The 17337-nt window shown below is 38.8% G+C and overlaps 1 protein-coding gene across 1 annotated transcript in view; it reads left to right on the forward strand.

The window, feature by feature from the left end:
- The window catches only part of lrrc1 (leucine rich repeat containing 1), a 32108-nt gene extending 19858 nt beyond the window's left edge, over positions 1 to 12250 (forward strand). Inside the window, exons 11-14 of the mRNA XM_072677564.1 lie at positions 5914 to 6029; positions 7555 to 7724; positions 9012 to 9151; positions 10661 to 12250. Coding sequence (XP_072533665.1) covers positions 5914 to 6029; positions 7555 to 7724; positions 9012 to 9151; positions 10661 to 10819 — 585 coding nt within the window. The 3' untranslated portion in view covers positions 10820 to 12250. The remainder of the gene's footprint in view (positions 1 to 5913; positions 6030 to 7554; positions 7725 to 9011; positions 9152 to 10660) is intronic.
- Positions 12251 to 17337: the final 5087 nt, after the last annotated feature.

The raw sequence follows: 17337 nt of genomic DNA on the forward strand, positions 1-17337 counted from the left end.
AATTACTAAACCAAATACAACAGATAGTTAATAGTGGTGATATTAATAGTGGCAGATAGTCCATCTAATGTACAAAGAGATGAAACAATAACTAGATCTTGTTCAAACTGAGGAGATTTCTTAAAACTAGAAACTAGGAAATACGAAAGTATTTTCACGGTGTGTTGCTGTGATTACACATTTGTTGCATTTTCCTACTGTGCATTTACAGTAAAGTAAACTGTGTGTATATGTTTATTAATCAAGTAATCTAACAATTAATTATTTAAATTGTTAAGTAATTATAGTTAAAAAGACTCATCTTTAAAACCGTTTATTTCTGTAAGCATGGTGCAATATCCAGACAGCAGCCTCTGATGGCATTCTTGAGAAATCCTCATGGGCAATTGCTTCCAGTTCACAAATATTCTAATGTTCCATTGCTCCACATAAGTTTTGGGATTCTGTTCTGTGGAGAAATAAAACAAAACTGGAACTTTTCGGGTCTATGGATCAGCGGTATGTCTGGAAGAGAAAGAATGAAGCATATGTCAAAATTAACACAGTGGCTCTGTGATTTTCTGCTCTGCTTCCTCTGGCCCTGGAAACCTAGTATCAAGAAATTCTAGGAGCCATGCATGCTGTGAGGAAGCTGAAGCTTGGAAATTATTTGACCTTCCAACAGGACAGTGATCCCAAGCATACCTGCAGAAAATATTTGGTGCGATTTGTAGAAGGCGGTTGCAGCATGTAAACACAAGAATATTGGTGAGCAATGGGCTTAAAATTTCTTAGAAATGCTGCCAGAAGCTGGTGTCAAGTTATTAGTCATGTTTACAAAACAGGTGTTTTACTTGTACTTGTAAGTAAAAGTGACATTCTGTGTTTTCTGTATTTTTGTTACGTTGAACTATTTAATTTGGCTCAGTTTGCTTGGCTTGTTGAAAACTGCTGAAAGTCGGGTTATTTGCTAATACACTTAATTTTCGATGGGGTTTTAAGTTGTTTAAGTGCAACTGTATGAACATAACAAAAATATTTTAAAAGCATACATTCTTCTACTACTTAATTTTAATTGCCTTAGAATTGCAAACTGTGTGTGTGTTTCTGACAGTCACTCGTGGCTTGGCTTGAATGCTGATTAATCTGACAGGGACTATCCCTGCCCATTCCAATGAGCCTTATGAAAGATAATCCTCACACTTGCTAACCAGCAAATCTAGTTTCTGTGAGTCGAATCCTATTGGGTGTAACCTATTGAATGCTTTCCACTTCTTTCTCTCTGTAGAATGATGAACTTCAAATTGTTCGGATATGCCATTATAAAAATTGCTTCTCTATGATCACTTCTGATGTCTTTCCTCCGTGGCATTGGTTAACACACACCTGAATGCTCCAGACCAGCAAAACGTCTGCTTTTATAGATGTGGTCACACATGTTTATGATTAAGTAACATTAAGTAACAACAAGGGCATTTGATTAGCAGCATCTGCCTGCTACTTACCCTCATAATTCCTGTTAAAGCAGTAATGGTGTACTTAGTTTTTCACACACTGCTTCTACGTTTTGGCCTAGATTCTCTTTTAACAAAGGTCACATTTATGTAATTTTAAGACCTAAAGATGATTTTTGTCTTCATATGTTAAACTTAAATTCAAAGAGGGTGTACTTTGTTTTGTTATTAAGTTATTCTGAAGAATTGCATTCCTTGTTTTTTGCTTAATTCTATGGCAAAACTACAAAGGGTCCACATCATCTAAGACCATTGGAATTACCCCTTTGTTGTCTGATGTAGTAAACATTGTTAAATTCTCAATAATTAAAGGAATGTCAAAAAAAATAAGCTAAAAAAATAAATGTGTAAAATGTGTAAATATGTAAAATCGATCATTGTATGTATCTCTACATATATCTGCATACTCTGTCCACAGCAATTAAATTCTAGAGATGGCTAGAAATTGTTTAATTATTAAAATTATTTTGTTAGCATTCATTTTTATCTCTCATGACACTACGTGCATAATATAATGATCATGATCCTGCTGTATTTTTTTTTTTTACTATAACCCTCTTCACTTTCTTTCCAGTCTCTCTCTCTTCACCCCTCTCGTGTGTAGGGGAGGGTCTAGTTAAATTGGAATATGAAAGGCCTTTCTCTGTGGTAAAACAAAGGTCCTGTGTGTCAGTGATTCAGATTGTGCAGTGAGAGCCTTTAGCACTGCTGCTAATCTGACCTCATCCATTGCTGCATGCCTCACAGTAGAACATTCCCACTTCTCCCTTACACACCACACATTCAGCAGCTTTTCTCATCACTGTGCCTTTTCAGATTGTGTTGACTTGTCCTAAAATACGAAGGACTCTGTTGGTAAAGCAGGGCAAGAAATTACATCTTTAGAAGCTAAACCTGTTTTTTTTTTTATCGAATGCTTTTTGGAAAATGTTGAAGGGAATAATTTCTTGGCATATGTTGATCTGAAACCAGCTGTTTTGTATTTTTTTCTTTTTAAATCACATTATAATCTATGTGTAAACTACACATGACAGTGGACGAATGGCGGCAAACTGTTCATTATTTTCCATTGAATAATGATTGATATTTCATGATACATAATTTTGAGAATTTCCCCACTGTGGGACCAATAAAGGACTATCTTATCTTATCTTATAATGACCGATATTTATGCAACCGCCTGTCTGTTGGTCAAGAGTTGATTTTCCAATTTTCAACTTTTGAAAAACAGGGTTTTTATTTATTTATTTATTTATTTATTTATTGGAAAAGCTGTGTGCTGAACTGTATCGAGTGTGCTCATGTACAACAAAATCTACAAATTCTATAGAATTCATTCATACAGTATTTTTAATGAATACTGTTACTGTTATTAATACTTAGACTTGTTCTTAGAATTATTGGATCCAGATGCAATTTTGTACACACCAGTTAAGTATGCTAAGTAAATCCTTACTGACAGTGCTGTAATCTGTGCTTATTAACCTAGGTGAATTGCATCTACCTACAGTGATATATTCTTTTAAGATTTTGAAAAGAATTTGATATATATATATATATATATATATATATATATATATATATATATATATATACATACATTTTTATAATGAATATACAAAACATGCTTATAGATCAGTTATTTATAAGGGCATGGAAAGAAAATATGAACAGGAATACTGACCATGCAGTCACTCGAAGCACATAAGTAATTGTAGTGAAAGTGAAGGCAATTAAAATTATTGCACAAATATTAAAAATTATTACACAATTGTTAATTGACAGTGAAGTCACAATTACAGGGGGGAAAAAGTATTTAGTCAGTCACCAATTGTGCAAGTTTTTCCACTTAGAAAAATGAGAGAGGCCTGTAATTGACATCATAGGTAGACCTCAACTATGAAAATCACATTGTCTGATTTTTAAAGAATTTATTTGCAAATAATGGTGGACAATAAGTATTTGGTCACCTACAAACAAGCAAGATTTCTGGCTGTCACAGACCTGTAACTTCTTCTTTAAGAGGCTTCTCTGTCCTCTACTCATTACCTGTATTAATGGCACCTGTTTGAACTCGTTAACATATATATATATATAAAAGACACCTGCCCACAACCTCAAACAGTCACACTCCAAACTCCACTATGGTGAAGACCAAAGAGCTGTCGAAGGACACCAGAAACAAAATTGTAGACCTGCACCAGGCTGGGAAGACTGAATCTGCAATAGGCAAGCAGCTTGGTGTGAAGAAATCTACTGTGGGAGCAATAATCAGAAAATGGGAGACCTACAAGACCACTGCTAATCTCCCTCGATCAGGGGCTCCACGCAAGATCAAAAATGATCACAAGAACGGTGAGCAAAAATCCCAGAACCACACGGGGGGGACCTAGTGAATGACCTGCAGAAAGCTCGGACCAACGTTACAAAGGCTCAGATCTTGCAGTGCCAGACGTGTTCCCCTGCTTAAACCAGTATATATCTGTGCGCGTCTGAAGTTTGCAAGAAAGCATTTGGATGTTCTGGAAGAGTATTGGGAGAATGTCTTATGGTCAGATGAAACCAAAGTAGAACTGTTTGGTACAAACACAACGAGGAGAGTGAATGCTGAGTTGCATCCAAAGAACACAATACCAACTGTGAAGCATTGGGGTGGCAACATCATGCTTTGGGGCTGTTTCTCTGCAAAGGGACTAGGACGACTGGTATGTGTACATGAAAGAATGAATGGGGCCATGTATTGTGAGATTTTGAGTGCAAACCTCCTTCCATCAGCAAGGGCATTGAAGATGAAACGTGGCTGGGTCTTTCAGCATGACAATGATCCCAAGCACACTGCCAGGGCAACAAAGGAGTGGCTTCGTAAGAAGCATTTCAAGGTCCTGGAGTGGCCTAGCCAGTCTCCAGATCTCAACCCCATAGAAAACCTTTGGAGGGAGTTGAAAGTACGTGTTGCCTGCCGACAGCCCCAAAACATCACTGCTCTAGAGGAGATCTGCATGGAGGAATGGCCAACATGCCAGCAACGGTGTGTGCCAACCTTGTGAAGACTTACAGAAAACATTTGACCTCTGTCATTGCCAACAAAGGATATATAACAAAGTATTGAGATGAACTTTTGTTCTTGACCAAATACTTATTTTCCACCATTATTTGCAAATAAATTCTTTAAAGATCAGACAATGTGATTTTCTGATTTTTTTTTTCCCTCATTTTGTCTCTCATAGTTGAGGTCTACCTATGATGTCAATTATAGGCCTCTCTCATCTTTTTAAGTGGGATAACTTGCACAGTTGGTGACTGACTAAATACTTTTTTCCCCACTGTATGTCATTAGGTTTTGTGTCTTTTCCTGAGAAAGGTGACCTCTCATGGCAATTTTAATTTTGTTAAAATGCTGAACTGTTACCACAGTGGAGACTGGAATTACTAGCACCACTTCAGACAGTTTGGAAGTTGGAGAATGATTTTATGATGTTTTTTGATATCATGAAATTTTATTTTAGCAGTTAGAGTAACATTATAAAGTTAATAATTTGACATTAAGCTGTGTGTTCTTCCACAGGTTTTTATCCAAAACCTTTCCTTTTCCATTTTGTTGTGAGGAGTTTCTTCTTCACTTGATGGAGGAGGTTGTGTTTAGAAACTGTTGCTATTGGCTGAAAGGCATGTCCTTCATTATTCTGCATAGCATGCCTGTTCTTCACAATGCATATTGTCATGTGGATGCATAATAAATGCACTTTCATCTGCATCAGCAAATAATATATTAATAACCACTCTGTTTACCCTGTTCTGAAACTAGATTCTTCTACTTGGGGCCACTGATATGAGTTTTACTTGACACACATGGCCTCAGTGCTGTTAAGTTAATGTGATGAGATGTCTCATTGTCTCAGTCAGGTTTAAGCTCTGTCTCTCTGGCTGCCCATTAACATTGTGCTGTAGGTCACCATTAATTGCTTCTAAACTTAGCTTCACTGTCCAATCCCATCAGCACTCTATAGATCCATGAGAAAACCAGATGTAGCGTAAAGGAGTGCTGTCTGTTTTTTTTTTTTTTATTCTTTCACCCAATCACTTACTTGCTCGGTCAGTGACACACTTCTTTCAGTTGTTTTTTTATTGACTTAACACTCATCCCCCCCCATTCCTTCCCCACATTTTCCCCACTAGTGCTCTTGCTCTGTTTTTGTTTGCCATTTCGCAACCAGAATAATAATTTATTGCGACTATAATGAAAATTGAGGCTTTTGAGAATTGTCATGAGCTGTTAACCCCTGGCCTTGCTGGAATTCCCTGCGCTACCATCATTAAAAGCTCTGTTGTCTGCTGCCTTTCCATGAGGTTATTGCATTGTTTCTCAGTTTGTGGCTATTTGTTGTCTATATTTCTGACTTGCTCCTTTGTCTCTTTACAGATAGGAGGCTGCAGTAGTCTAAATGTGCTGTGTGTGAGAGACAACCGCTTATCACGCATCCCCTCAGAGCTGTCGCAGGCTACAGAACTGCATGTGTTTGATGTGTCCGGAAACAGGTTTGTTTTTGGAGCAAGCATGCGCTCTATATTATTGTCAGGTTAACCCCTCAAACCCTTGATTTTTCTATCGGTTATTATTAATCTACAAACAGTTGACATTTCACATATATAAACTATAATTTTGATTAGTAAAACTAGTGCAAATGTGATTTCTATTGGACCTTTTTAACCTTTCCCGATTCTCACTTCTGTTGGTTTCTGTCAGTAATTTTGTTATTTTCTTGTCAAACCAAAACAGTTACCAGAAATCTAAAAAATAAATGACTGTTGGCATATTCAAAATAAATATGTATACAAGCATATGAAGTATGTTTTAGTAAAGTATAGTGGCTAACATTAGCAACAACTTTCAGCTAACCGTGCTTGGCAATGTTCTATTTTTGGGGTTTTAAATGGGACCAGGTGTTCCTAAAACATTTGCACTTGACTAGAGCTGCATAATTTCAGCATTGACATGTGACATTGACGATGTGCAATTTAAGGCAAATTAACTTGCTATAACATGCTTTAAATTTTCACTGTTCTCATTTTCCATAACATCTCCACCAAAGGCAGATCTCTGATCTTGGATACATAGAGCATTATTGCATTATTATATCACAGCGTTATATCACTGTCTTCTGGAGAATTACTGTATTCCTGTATTTTTTTTAATTTATATTGCAGAACAACAAAATATTGCAATATTGTGCAACCCTACATGAGACAATTTCTCTCTCTTCTCTTTTCCTCTTTTGCCCTGGATCTCCCTTTGATAAATTGAGTGGTTATTATTCTTAAAAACATTTGAATTAATAGTTGTTAAATTTGTCAGGTTGTAAAGGCAATGTAGGCAAAGATGTAAAATTGAATCTACTGCACAGTTGCTTGCTTGTTTCTCTCCCTTTCGTGACTGTAGCCAACTATACCTGCTGGCCCTAAGTTTCCAGCTATTCCAGCTGAGGACTAGAATTAAAGTATAATTATGAAGTGACTTTGCATAGTGCAACTGCATAGACTTTGCAAGTGTTAATAACCTTTTTTTACAGGTTTGTGCAAAGCATTATAAACACTGTTTCAGCAGGTGCTGTGGTTTTGTTCAGACAATTTAAATTTGTCTTAAACAATTATGCAAGACGAACATTGGCTTTTATTTTTACCACTAATGTACTGCACATTGCCATACTGTGTATTGTTTTTTTTTTTTTACATTAAAAACTTAATTTATTAATTTTAACTTATATAAATAAAGAGTAAAAAATAGAGTTGTACATTTGTCGTTCAGAGGTTGAGGGCTACATGTGAGAAAAAGCCCATTAGGGCTTCCAAAAGGAATCACATTTAAAGATTTACATTTTTCACATTTTTTTACCTTTTGTAGGTGCCCACAACTAAACGCTAGCAGGGCTCAGTTAGTTTCATACAACATGTATGAAAAAACATTTTAAACCTGACTATAAGCAAGTGTTAGTTCCTTAATACCACCAGATTGGGTCTGCCTTACTATTCTCCAGTCTTCTGTCTTTCTCTTTTTGTCCAATAGGCTGGCCTATCTGCCCATGTCTCTCACCACACTGCGACTAAAAGCCCTCTGGCTGTCAGAGAACCAGTCTCAGCCTTTGCTCACCTTTCAGACAGATGTGGATCCAGAGTCGGGAGAGAAGGTGCTCACTTGTGTGCTTCTTCCTCAGCAGCCCTGCGAATCTGACAAAGGTGCAGTACACCATACATTTTACACCGATACTCTTGGTTGCCAAAAAAAACCATGCATTATGTCTGTCTTTGTGATTGATTATATTATTATTGTTATTTGCACATTACATGTGATTAATTTTTGCAGTATTTTTAATGCAGCTAATTTAGTACTTTCTGTATTTTTAAGCGTATGAACTGACACATACTAAATGTCTATATTATTTCTCTTCCCTATGTAGAATTTGGATAAAGAAATTATTCTGTACTTATAGCATTTCACTAAACTGTACAGTATAGTGCTTGAGAAGTAATTTAATAAAGATGGTGCTTTTTATTCTTCATGCCTCAAAATGACAATAATGGTACAGAACATAGGAGCCAACATATAGGTAACCTTCATACTTATAAACATGCAGTACATTGTGGAGTCATGGAGAAGGATCATCCAGAAAGATGTCCTAGCTGAAATTGTAATCCTTTCTGGTGTAATATTCTAATAACGTCCCACGTCAGAGCCCCAGACTGCTGTACTTAATCTAGCCAGTGCCCTTTAGGATTTAATTATGCCACAAATGGCCACAAGATTAGATTGGATGCTGTTACATGTTTGTTTACAGATTGTAGGTAAATGATGGAAAAGGGAGTCTGGAATCTTTGAACTTCCATGGCACCTCTCACTCTTTGTTTGTGTTCCTGTACTGTCTTTAACACACGCCCAGCAGATTGGATGTCTAAAGAGGCTTATCTCCTCAAAGCCCTGCCCCCTTCTATTAAGCACTTTCAACAGTGGCACTACCACGAAACATAACCCTTCTGAAATCTAGGGAGGCCTCATATTTACTTTTCTATCCTCTCTTCGAGCCAAGAGCAGCGGCACACATTACGAATCTGAAGAAGGCTGATGAAAGTCACTGCTTGAACACTTCTGCCCTGTTTCTGTGTCAGCCTTGCTCAAGCTGAGGGCTTATAGTCATTTTGATGTGACGTGGGCCAGCTTGTAAAGCAGATGAGGGTGGAACACTTGTGGTTGTGGGTGGGGGTGGAGGGGGTTACAGATTGTCTTGCAGTAAGCCTCTGAATAAGCCAGGATTGGAAAGCATGATCGGGTATCTCCAAGCCCTAATTTTCTACTGCTAGAGTGCAGGTGCCGAGTGCATGCATGTCAGAGGAAACAAATAATCCTGATATGTGTTAACTCGACTCCTTTTTGCCCTCACTAAGAGCAAGGGAAGTTGTGGGATATTATGTATTAGTTAATGTGCCATGTGTGTCCTTGTGTGTCCTTGTGTGTCTGTGCGTGAGTAGGATCAGATAACCTGGCACGCTGTGGAGCTCTGGAGAGCCTTGTAAACGACATGGCTGATGACACCTGGGACAACCGGGCTATGAACAGAATTAGTGCCATCCGCTTCTTAGAAGATGATGACGAAGAGGACGATGAAAAGGTGGGAGAAATGAGAAGCGCAGAATTGGAAATTTCTCACAAAGACTTGCCTCTCAAATTTGGCTCCAAATACATTACATGATTATGATGATTATTAGTCCAGTAGATCATAATGTTTGTTGTCAGTTGTACATTTGATGTGCAGTGGGTCGCTGTAGGAAAAAAAGTTCCAAAATAGTCATATTTGGACATTTTAAAAATCCGTTTCTCATGAAAAAAAAGATAGCAACAGATATTTGGAAGAGGAAGCGCATTATCACCTAATCATCTTTAAACAACTAAGAGGAGGGTTAAGATGTATCTATTTCATCTCAAATATTTAATTATATGTTGTATTATATTAGTATATAATATATTGTTGTATTTGTAATATTTGTTATTTATTTTTATTTTATTAGTTTAATTAAAAGTTTTATGTTATTATATATGGTCTTGTAAATCACTTTCTTACCATTTGCCCCTAGAAAAACATTCAATCTAAAGTCTTGTAGATAAAGAGGAAAATCCTCTGCTAACAGTACTAATTTACTCACATCCTTTTTTTCACCTTGTATCTTTCAGGTGTAGAACCTGGAGAGTTCTAAGAGTTGATATTTGTGAAAGGTTTATTAATGATGATGAAAATTGTGTTCAGTTTAATATATTTAAGTTTATGACGTACTGTTGGGCTAAGCTGAGCTATATACTGTGTTGTGTTTCTGGATGCAAGGTGTGAACGGGCACTATGTACAAGTATAAACGCTCAGTTTATAGGACCTGTGCCTTCAAGGAAGCATCACATACAATGGGTGGAGAGATCAGAAGTGATCTGCTGTGTGTGGCTTTTCCTTTGCCTTTCAACATCAGGTGTAAAATTGTGGTAGTCACAAAAGACAAGTTATTGAGAGACTAGCAGCAGACAGAGGCATTAGCCACAACCATACACTGACAGTTTTTTTTTTTTTAACACAATAACATTTTCATTGGTCAGGACCAGATATATGTGCGTGAGAAGATTCAGTGCAAAGTACACTGCCATGTGGCAGCAGCAGCATAGTTTAGCAGTCTGTGTTATTGTTTCCTGTATTCCAAGTGAAATTTCATTTATTAAGTCTGGTATCTCTTTGCAACTGAACTTTCATGTCATTCTGTTTTTGGCTGTGGTATATAATCACAGAATAAGAAAATGAGCCCACAGCTGTTTTAAATGCAGATATAATGTTTTTATTATAATTTTTGCATTTTGTGTGTTTATTTATTTATTTATTTATTTATTTTTAATATAAGCATTCATTTGTATTCTGCCCAGCTCTGATTGTACACAAACTTGCTGCACAATTTTCAGCCACCCTCTACCCCATTCATCAATGGAAAGGGACCACAATACAAAAAAAAAACAACAGTTGAGAATTATTGATATGCCTTATAAGCTTAAAGGGGGAGGAGGGTGGGAGTCAGTATGGGGAAGATGATTAGGTGTGTTTTCTAAAATTATTTTCTTTCTTTTATATATTTTCTTTTTTTTTCTTAGGGAACACTGCTACGGCGAGCCACTCCCCACCCTGGCGAGTTAAGGACCATGAAGAAGGTGGTGGAGAACCTCCGCAATGACATGAATGCTGCCAAAGGCCTGGATTCCAACAAAAATGAGGTCAATAATGCTGTGGACCGAGTGACCACGTCTGTGTGACTGCTTTTACCTCGACGGCCCTTTCCCAACTCATTTTTCTTCCTGTATCCCAGATCAGCCCTCTCCCCCAGTCTTTCTCCCAGGGATGTGACCCTCCTCTCTCTGTCCTTAGTCTGTCTTGCTTTCAGCTTCATCTCCTCCAGCAAAAGGTGCCTTCTTGTTGTGTGTGTGAGTATGTGTGTGAGTATGTGTGTGAGTATGTGTGTGAGTATGTGTGTGAGTATGTGTGTGAGTATGTGTGTGAGTATGTTTTTTGGAGTCCAGAGCAATAATTTGTGCAGGAAGGCACTGTACATGTTGTCTTATCCCCTCAGACACAGCAAATTGGTTAGATGCCACTATTTTAAGAACACACAAAAATCTTTGTATTTATATCTTTGTTCTATTTTTAACATTTTTTAAAGCACTGGGTGAATTTTTCTTTCCTTCCAGTTCTTTCAGAATATGTTGAGCCCAGGCATTTTTTTTTGGACCTACTGATTTTTTTTTTTTAAATTATTGTATAGTTCTTTGTGAATATCAATACTTTTGTACTTGTGGCAGCTCAGATGGTGTAAATTTTGAGAAAAGAAAATGGATGTATAGCACATTTCTTAATCAATGAGCATTTTACTCTTCTCACAAAAACTGGTTTTACTCTCTTGATTTTTTTTTTACTCTCTTGACATTTTTAAAGACTGGCAAAACAATTGAGCAAAACTTTTTTAATGTCTTAATAAATTAGCTGAGGGCTAGAGGACAGCTATGTGTATACTTTTCAGGTTGGGCTATTTGTCTTCTTAAATTAGTCCTATCCTTAATCCAAATGTTTCTATATTTAGAATATTTACCCACCCCCTAGAACTGGAATGAGAGATGCTGGGGTTGCTCTCTTTCTCTACGTTTGATTCACTATTACAAGACTATTCCATACGGAAATGCTATACTGGCTAAAAAGGAATGAAAATGGGTACCAATAAGCACAAACTGACAAAAACCTGCTCTGTTTCACTTATTAGCAACGTTAGCATTCCTGGATGAAGTGTCCTTTTGACCTTCAGATTAATTCCCAAATCAGTTCATTTTTTTTATGTTTTTTTCCTGCTTCATGTAAATTTGTTACAATAAAACATGTTTAATTTTTAGGTTTTGTATGGTTTGGTTTTGGTGGAAAGATTAATTTTAAGTGCAGAAGAAAAAAAACATAAAAAAACAGAATGCACTTTTGCAAGACTCTCTTTTATTAAAATTGCTTATTGTTTATATGGTACACTACAGAATACATTTTGCATTGTATGTTCTTCATTGCAATTTTAAATGTTGATTTATAATCTCTATAATTATATATTTTTGTCAATGATGAAGCTGCACAGAAATCTCAGATAGGCACAAATTCTGGGCCTATATTTTTATGACTTCTAACCACTGATAAAATAAAATGATTTTATGAAATGAGAGTATACGGTTCTTTATTTTTCTAATTGAACTAGTTTTTGTTTTCATTGTTCACTTTATGCATTTCATTTCTACATCTTTGTCACCAAAGTGCTTCAAACAAGCAAATATGAAAATGTCTTTTATCATCCTGCATATTATGTATATTCAAATGATTATATTGCACATTTCCATTTGTTAAACCTGATTTACCTATTTACTGAAAGAGATTATTTTAGGATAGCATTGGATATCAATAAATAATAATAATAATAATAATAATAATGATTATGATATTCAACCATTTCAAGTATTAGTAGACGTATAATTCCACAGCTTCTTTATTTAAGTCCTCTTGGTTTATTATTTGGTTCCTGATTACACCAGTGTTCATATGGCATTTTATAATTTGCATTGGTTATAAAAGAGCAGATTCTATAACTTATGTGGTGTTCTACATATTCACCCTGGCATGTTCCTTTCTCCACATGTACCTCACCATTGTCCTTTGTGAGCAGTGTATGTGTATGTCTATGTATGATTATCATGAATGATGATTGTCTTTGTTTTATTAGTATTATTATTCTCTGTCTTTATTCGCTTTTTAATTGCTATTGTTACTGTTTCGATTTATGTTGCTTTATGTGATCTGTTACACACGTACAAGTACACACATATCAAATCTTACAAAGGAAAAAGGAAATAATGTAGAGGAGATTTATTAGTATTTACTGTGGGGACATTAAAACAGTAAACAAAATGGTTTATTGTTTCCATACCATTCTAATCAATATAATACAATTCGCAGTAGCCTAAATAAATGCAAATCTGACATAAGTGTGAGTAAACAGAAGACAAATAGGAATGGACCAAAATTAATTTGACAAGTTTAAGTTCTAGGTATATTTTTGGCAGATCAGTATCTTGCAATGACTTTGGTGTGAGGCAACTAATGTGGGTCACACCCTCTGGCTTCCAGCTGACCATTAATGCCAAACTGCCTCCCAATCTAAAAGTAATGCATCAACCTTGACAATTTTCTTGGGTTGAGATGACGTTGTCGCCTCCAGGTCTCCACTGTTGCTGTGCAATAAGGTGTTAACCTCACCATGCTGTGCCTGGATCATCTAGGTTCCATATGATGTAAGATGTGAAGCCACATCTGCAACTGCAGTAAGCCCAGGAGAATGGCTGTCGCAACTGATGTCACCATGTCCAGTAAGCACAGGAGAGTGAGGTACAGTCATGGGCAAAAACAAATGGCACCCCTGCAGTTCTTTTTGAAAATGCACCACTTTCTAAAAATCTGTTGAAATTGCATGTTTTGGTACTCACATGTTCAATCTTTTGTTTTGTATTGAAACACAGAAAAAATAGCAGAAACAAAAACTAATTTCTCACAGATCTCCAGAAATGATATCCAGGACAAAATTATTATTCAAAGTTAAGAAAGAAATCTTTAATAAAGAAATTTTTGTGCTTGTGTACCACATTGAGCATGGAGAGGAAAAAAGCAAATAATTATCTGAGAAGACATCCTTTAAATCTCAGAACCTGGAGCAGTTGCCAAAAAAAACAATTGTATAATTCATGGTTAGAGAAAGAAAATATTTTTTTTCTCCAAAGGATATGCTACCAAATATTTTTGATAGGTTTATCATTTTGTCCAGTCCATTTTCGAAGTTCTGTGATATCAGATTTTTTTTATTTGCTTTTCTTTGTATTGGTCAAATGCAAACAAAAGAAATAAACATGTAAATACCAGAACATTTGTCATTACAACTATGTTCTGGAAAAAGGGGTGTATTTTTTTGAGTGCAGGGGTGCCAGTGTTCTTGGCCATGACTGGATGTCAAGCTGCTGCCCAGCATGAATCTAGAGGAGATTTAGAAGCTCATCCAGGAGATCATGAAGCAGTTACAAAGTGGCAGCCCAGACACCAGCCCAGCCACATCAACTGGAGGCTGATGTATAGTTGACCCAGCAAAACCTTTAGTTAGGCCAACATTTAAAATTTCTATTTAAACCAATTAGATGTGATAAAGTACACATTTCAGACTTTAATTTGTCTACATTTTTGGTTTCACCATGTTGAAATTACAACATTTGGCCTCGCAGGTGTTTAAGGTTCTTTCTTTCTTACCAGTCAAAGAAGAGAATGAGCCAGACTTGATCAACCTCAGCGCGAAATTTTTCGGCCTCTCTCTGTTGCACACTAAAGTCACTTGTTTCCATGGTGTCCTTCAGTCAGATCGAGGATAACATTTTTAGATCTCATAAGTCTCCATTGGCGGTAGTGTGCAAATTATGCAGTGTGTTAATAAATATTGAGTCCAGTGAGGTAGTAAAGTTATTAGTGCAAATGCTTTGTGCAAAAAAATGCTTCCCATTTTATTTGGGGTAAATGGTTGGGGGTGGGGGTGGGGGTGGGGGGAGAGAATGTAACAGAAAAGACATCAGTTCAGAAGTTGAGTTGAGTTGAGAAGTCTGATGGCTTGGGGGAAGAAGCTATTGCAGAGTCTGGTCGTGTTGGACCGGATGCTGCGGTACCTTCTTCCTGATGGCAGGAGGGAGAACAGTCTGTGTGAAGGGTGGGTGGAGTCATCCACAAGGCTGGTTGCTTTGCGAATGCAGCGGGCAGTGTAAATGTCCATGACGGAGGGGAGAGAGACTCCGATGATCCTCTCAGCTGTCCTCACAATGCGTTGGAGGGTCTTGCGGTCAGAGGCTGTGCAGGTCCCAAACCAGGCAGTGATGCAGCTGCTTAGGATGCTCTCTATGGTCCCTCTATAGAAGAGGGTGAGGATGGGTGGAGGGAGATGGGCCTTTCTCAGCTTCCGGAGGAAGTAGAAATGCTGCTGGGCTTTCTTGGCTGTAGAGCTGGTGTTCAGGGACCAGGTGAGGTTCTCCGCTAGGTGGACACCAAGGAACTTGGTGCTCTTAACGATCTCCACAGAGGAGCCGTTGATGTTGAGCGGAGAGTGGTCGTGTCTTGTTTTCCTGAAGTCAACAACTATTTCCTTGGTCTTCTCTACATTCCAGTGAAGGTTGTTGACTGTACACCAGTCTGTCAGCTGCTGCACCTCCTCTCTGTATGCTGACTCGTCGCCTTTGCTGATGAGACCCAGCACAGTTGTATCATCGGCGAACTTTATGATGCTGTTAGAACTGTGTTTCGCAACACAGTCATGAGTCAGCAGGGTGAACAGCAGAGGACTCAGTACACTGCCCTGGGGTGTCCCAGTGTTCATTGTGATGGTGCTGGAGCTGCTGTGCCCGAACCGGACCAACTGGGGCCTCCTTGTCAGGAAGTCCAGGATCCAGTTGCAGAGGGGGGTGTTGAGGCCCAGCAAGCTTAACTTCCTGGTGAGATTCTGTGGGATGATGGTGTTAAATGCTGAACTGAAGTCTATGAACAGCATTCTGACATAGGTGTCCTTCTTCTCCAGGTGGGTAAGGGAGAGATGAAGGGTGGTGGTGATGGCATCGTCCGTGGAGTGGTTGGGACGATATGCAAATTGCAGGGGGTCCAATGAAGAGGGCAGTTGGGTCTTGATGTTCCTCATGACTAGCCTCTCGAAGCACTTCATGATGATGGGCGTGAGAGCAACGGGACGGTAGTCATTGAGGCAGGACACCGTGGACTTCTTCGGCACAGGGACGATGGTGGTGGTCTTGAGGCACGTTGGGACAGTGGAGCTGCGCAGGGAGACGTTGAAGATGTCCGTGAGAACATCTGTCAACTGGTCTGCACACTCTCTGAGCACTCTGCCGGGGGATGTTGTCTGGTCCTGCAGCTTTCCGTGGGTTGACTCTGCGCAGAGTTTTCCTCACGTCCACTGCAGTCAGGCACAACACCTGCTCGTCTGGCTTGGGTGTGATCTTTCTCACCAACGTGTTGTTCTGTGCCTCAAATCGTGCATAGAGGTCGTTCAGGGCATCGGGGAGGAAGGCATCACTGTCAGAGGACGGTGGCATTGTCCTGTAGTTTGTGATTTCCTGGATGCCCTGCCACATGCGCCACGTGTCACCCGTGTCCTTGAAGTGGCTGTGGATTCTCTGGGCGTGTGTGCGCTTTGCCTCTCGGATGGCTCGTGTCAATTTGGCTCTTGCTTTCCTCAGGGCCGCCTTGTCACCCACTCTGAAGGCCGAGTCGCGGGTCCTCAGTAGCGCACACACCTCAGGAGTCATCCACGGCTTCTGGTTTGGGCGTGTGGTCCGAGAACGCGAGGTGGGGGCGGGGCTCCGCCCGGTACGCGCTGGGGATGTTTGTGTAAACAAGGTCCAGCGCGTTCGCTCCTCTCGTTGCAAAGTCCACATGTTGATGGAATTTAGGGAGGACTGACCTGAGATTTGCGTGGTTGAAATCTCCGGCGACAATGAACAGTCCGTCTGGATGTTTGGTCTGCAGATCGCTGATGGCCCCGTGCAGTTCCCATAGTGCCTCCTTAGCATTAGCATTAGCACTAGCGCTAGGTGGTATGTACATGGCGGCTACCAGCACGGCGGAGAATTGCCTGTAGATCACACATTTTTAATCTCTGTGTTTCCCCTTGCCCTGTAATCTGTCCCCTGTGGCAGGAGCACTATGGCAACCAACCCTCCCTGAGACTGCACCTGAGTCCACACTTTCCAGTTCCAGAGGGATCAAATGTCCAATTTATGCCCAATTAACTTGTTGCTGCATCTCTTCTGCACAGACATCTTAAAGCTCCCACTTTCCTCCATGGAAAAGAGTAAACCCTTACTGTCAAAACACAAACATTACCGCAAGTAACATGTGTCACCTAGACAAAGACCAGGACAGCTGGAACAATGTGCTTTGGCCAGATCAGATCTTAAGTTCAATTATTTGGGCACAGTAACAGAAGACATATTTTGGTCAAACCAAACACAGCATTTGAGCACAAGAACCTCATAACAACTGTGAAGGTGGAAATGTAATGGTTTAGGTCTGCTTTGCTGCCTGGTAAGATCTTCATGCATTTATTTACCAGGAATTTATCAGAGGCTGCTTGAGGAATGTGAGATAATCTGTTCAAAAACTATAATGGAGCTATAATTGAGGTGGATCATGCAACATCAAAATGGCACAAAGAGGAAAT

The sequence above is a fragment of the Salminus brasiliensis genome, chromosome 4, assembly GCF_030463535.1.
Source record: "Salminus brasiliensis chromosome 4, fSalBra1.hap2, whole genome shotgun sequence".
In the NCBI taxonomy this organism is placed as follows: Eukaryota; Metazoa; Chordata; class Actinopteri; order Characiformes; family Bryconidae; genus Salminus; species Salminus brasiliensis.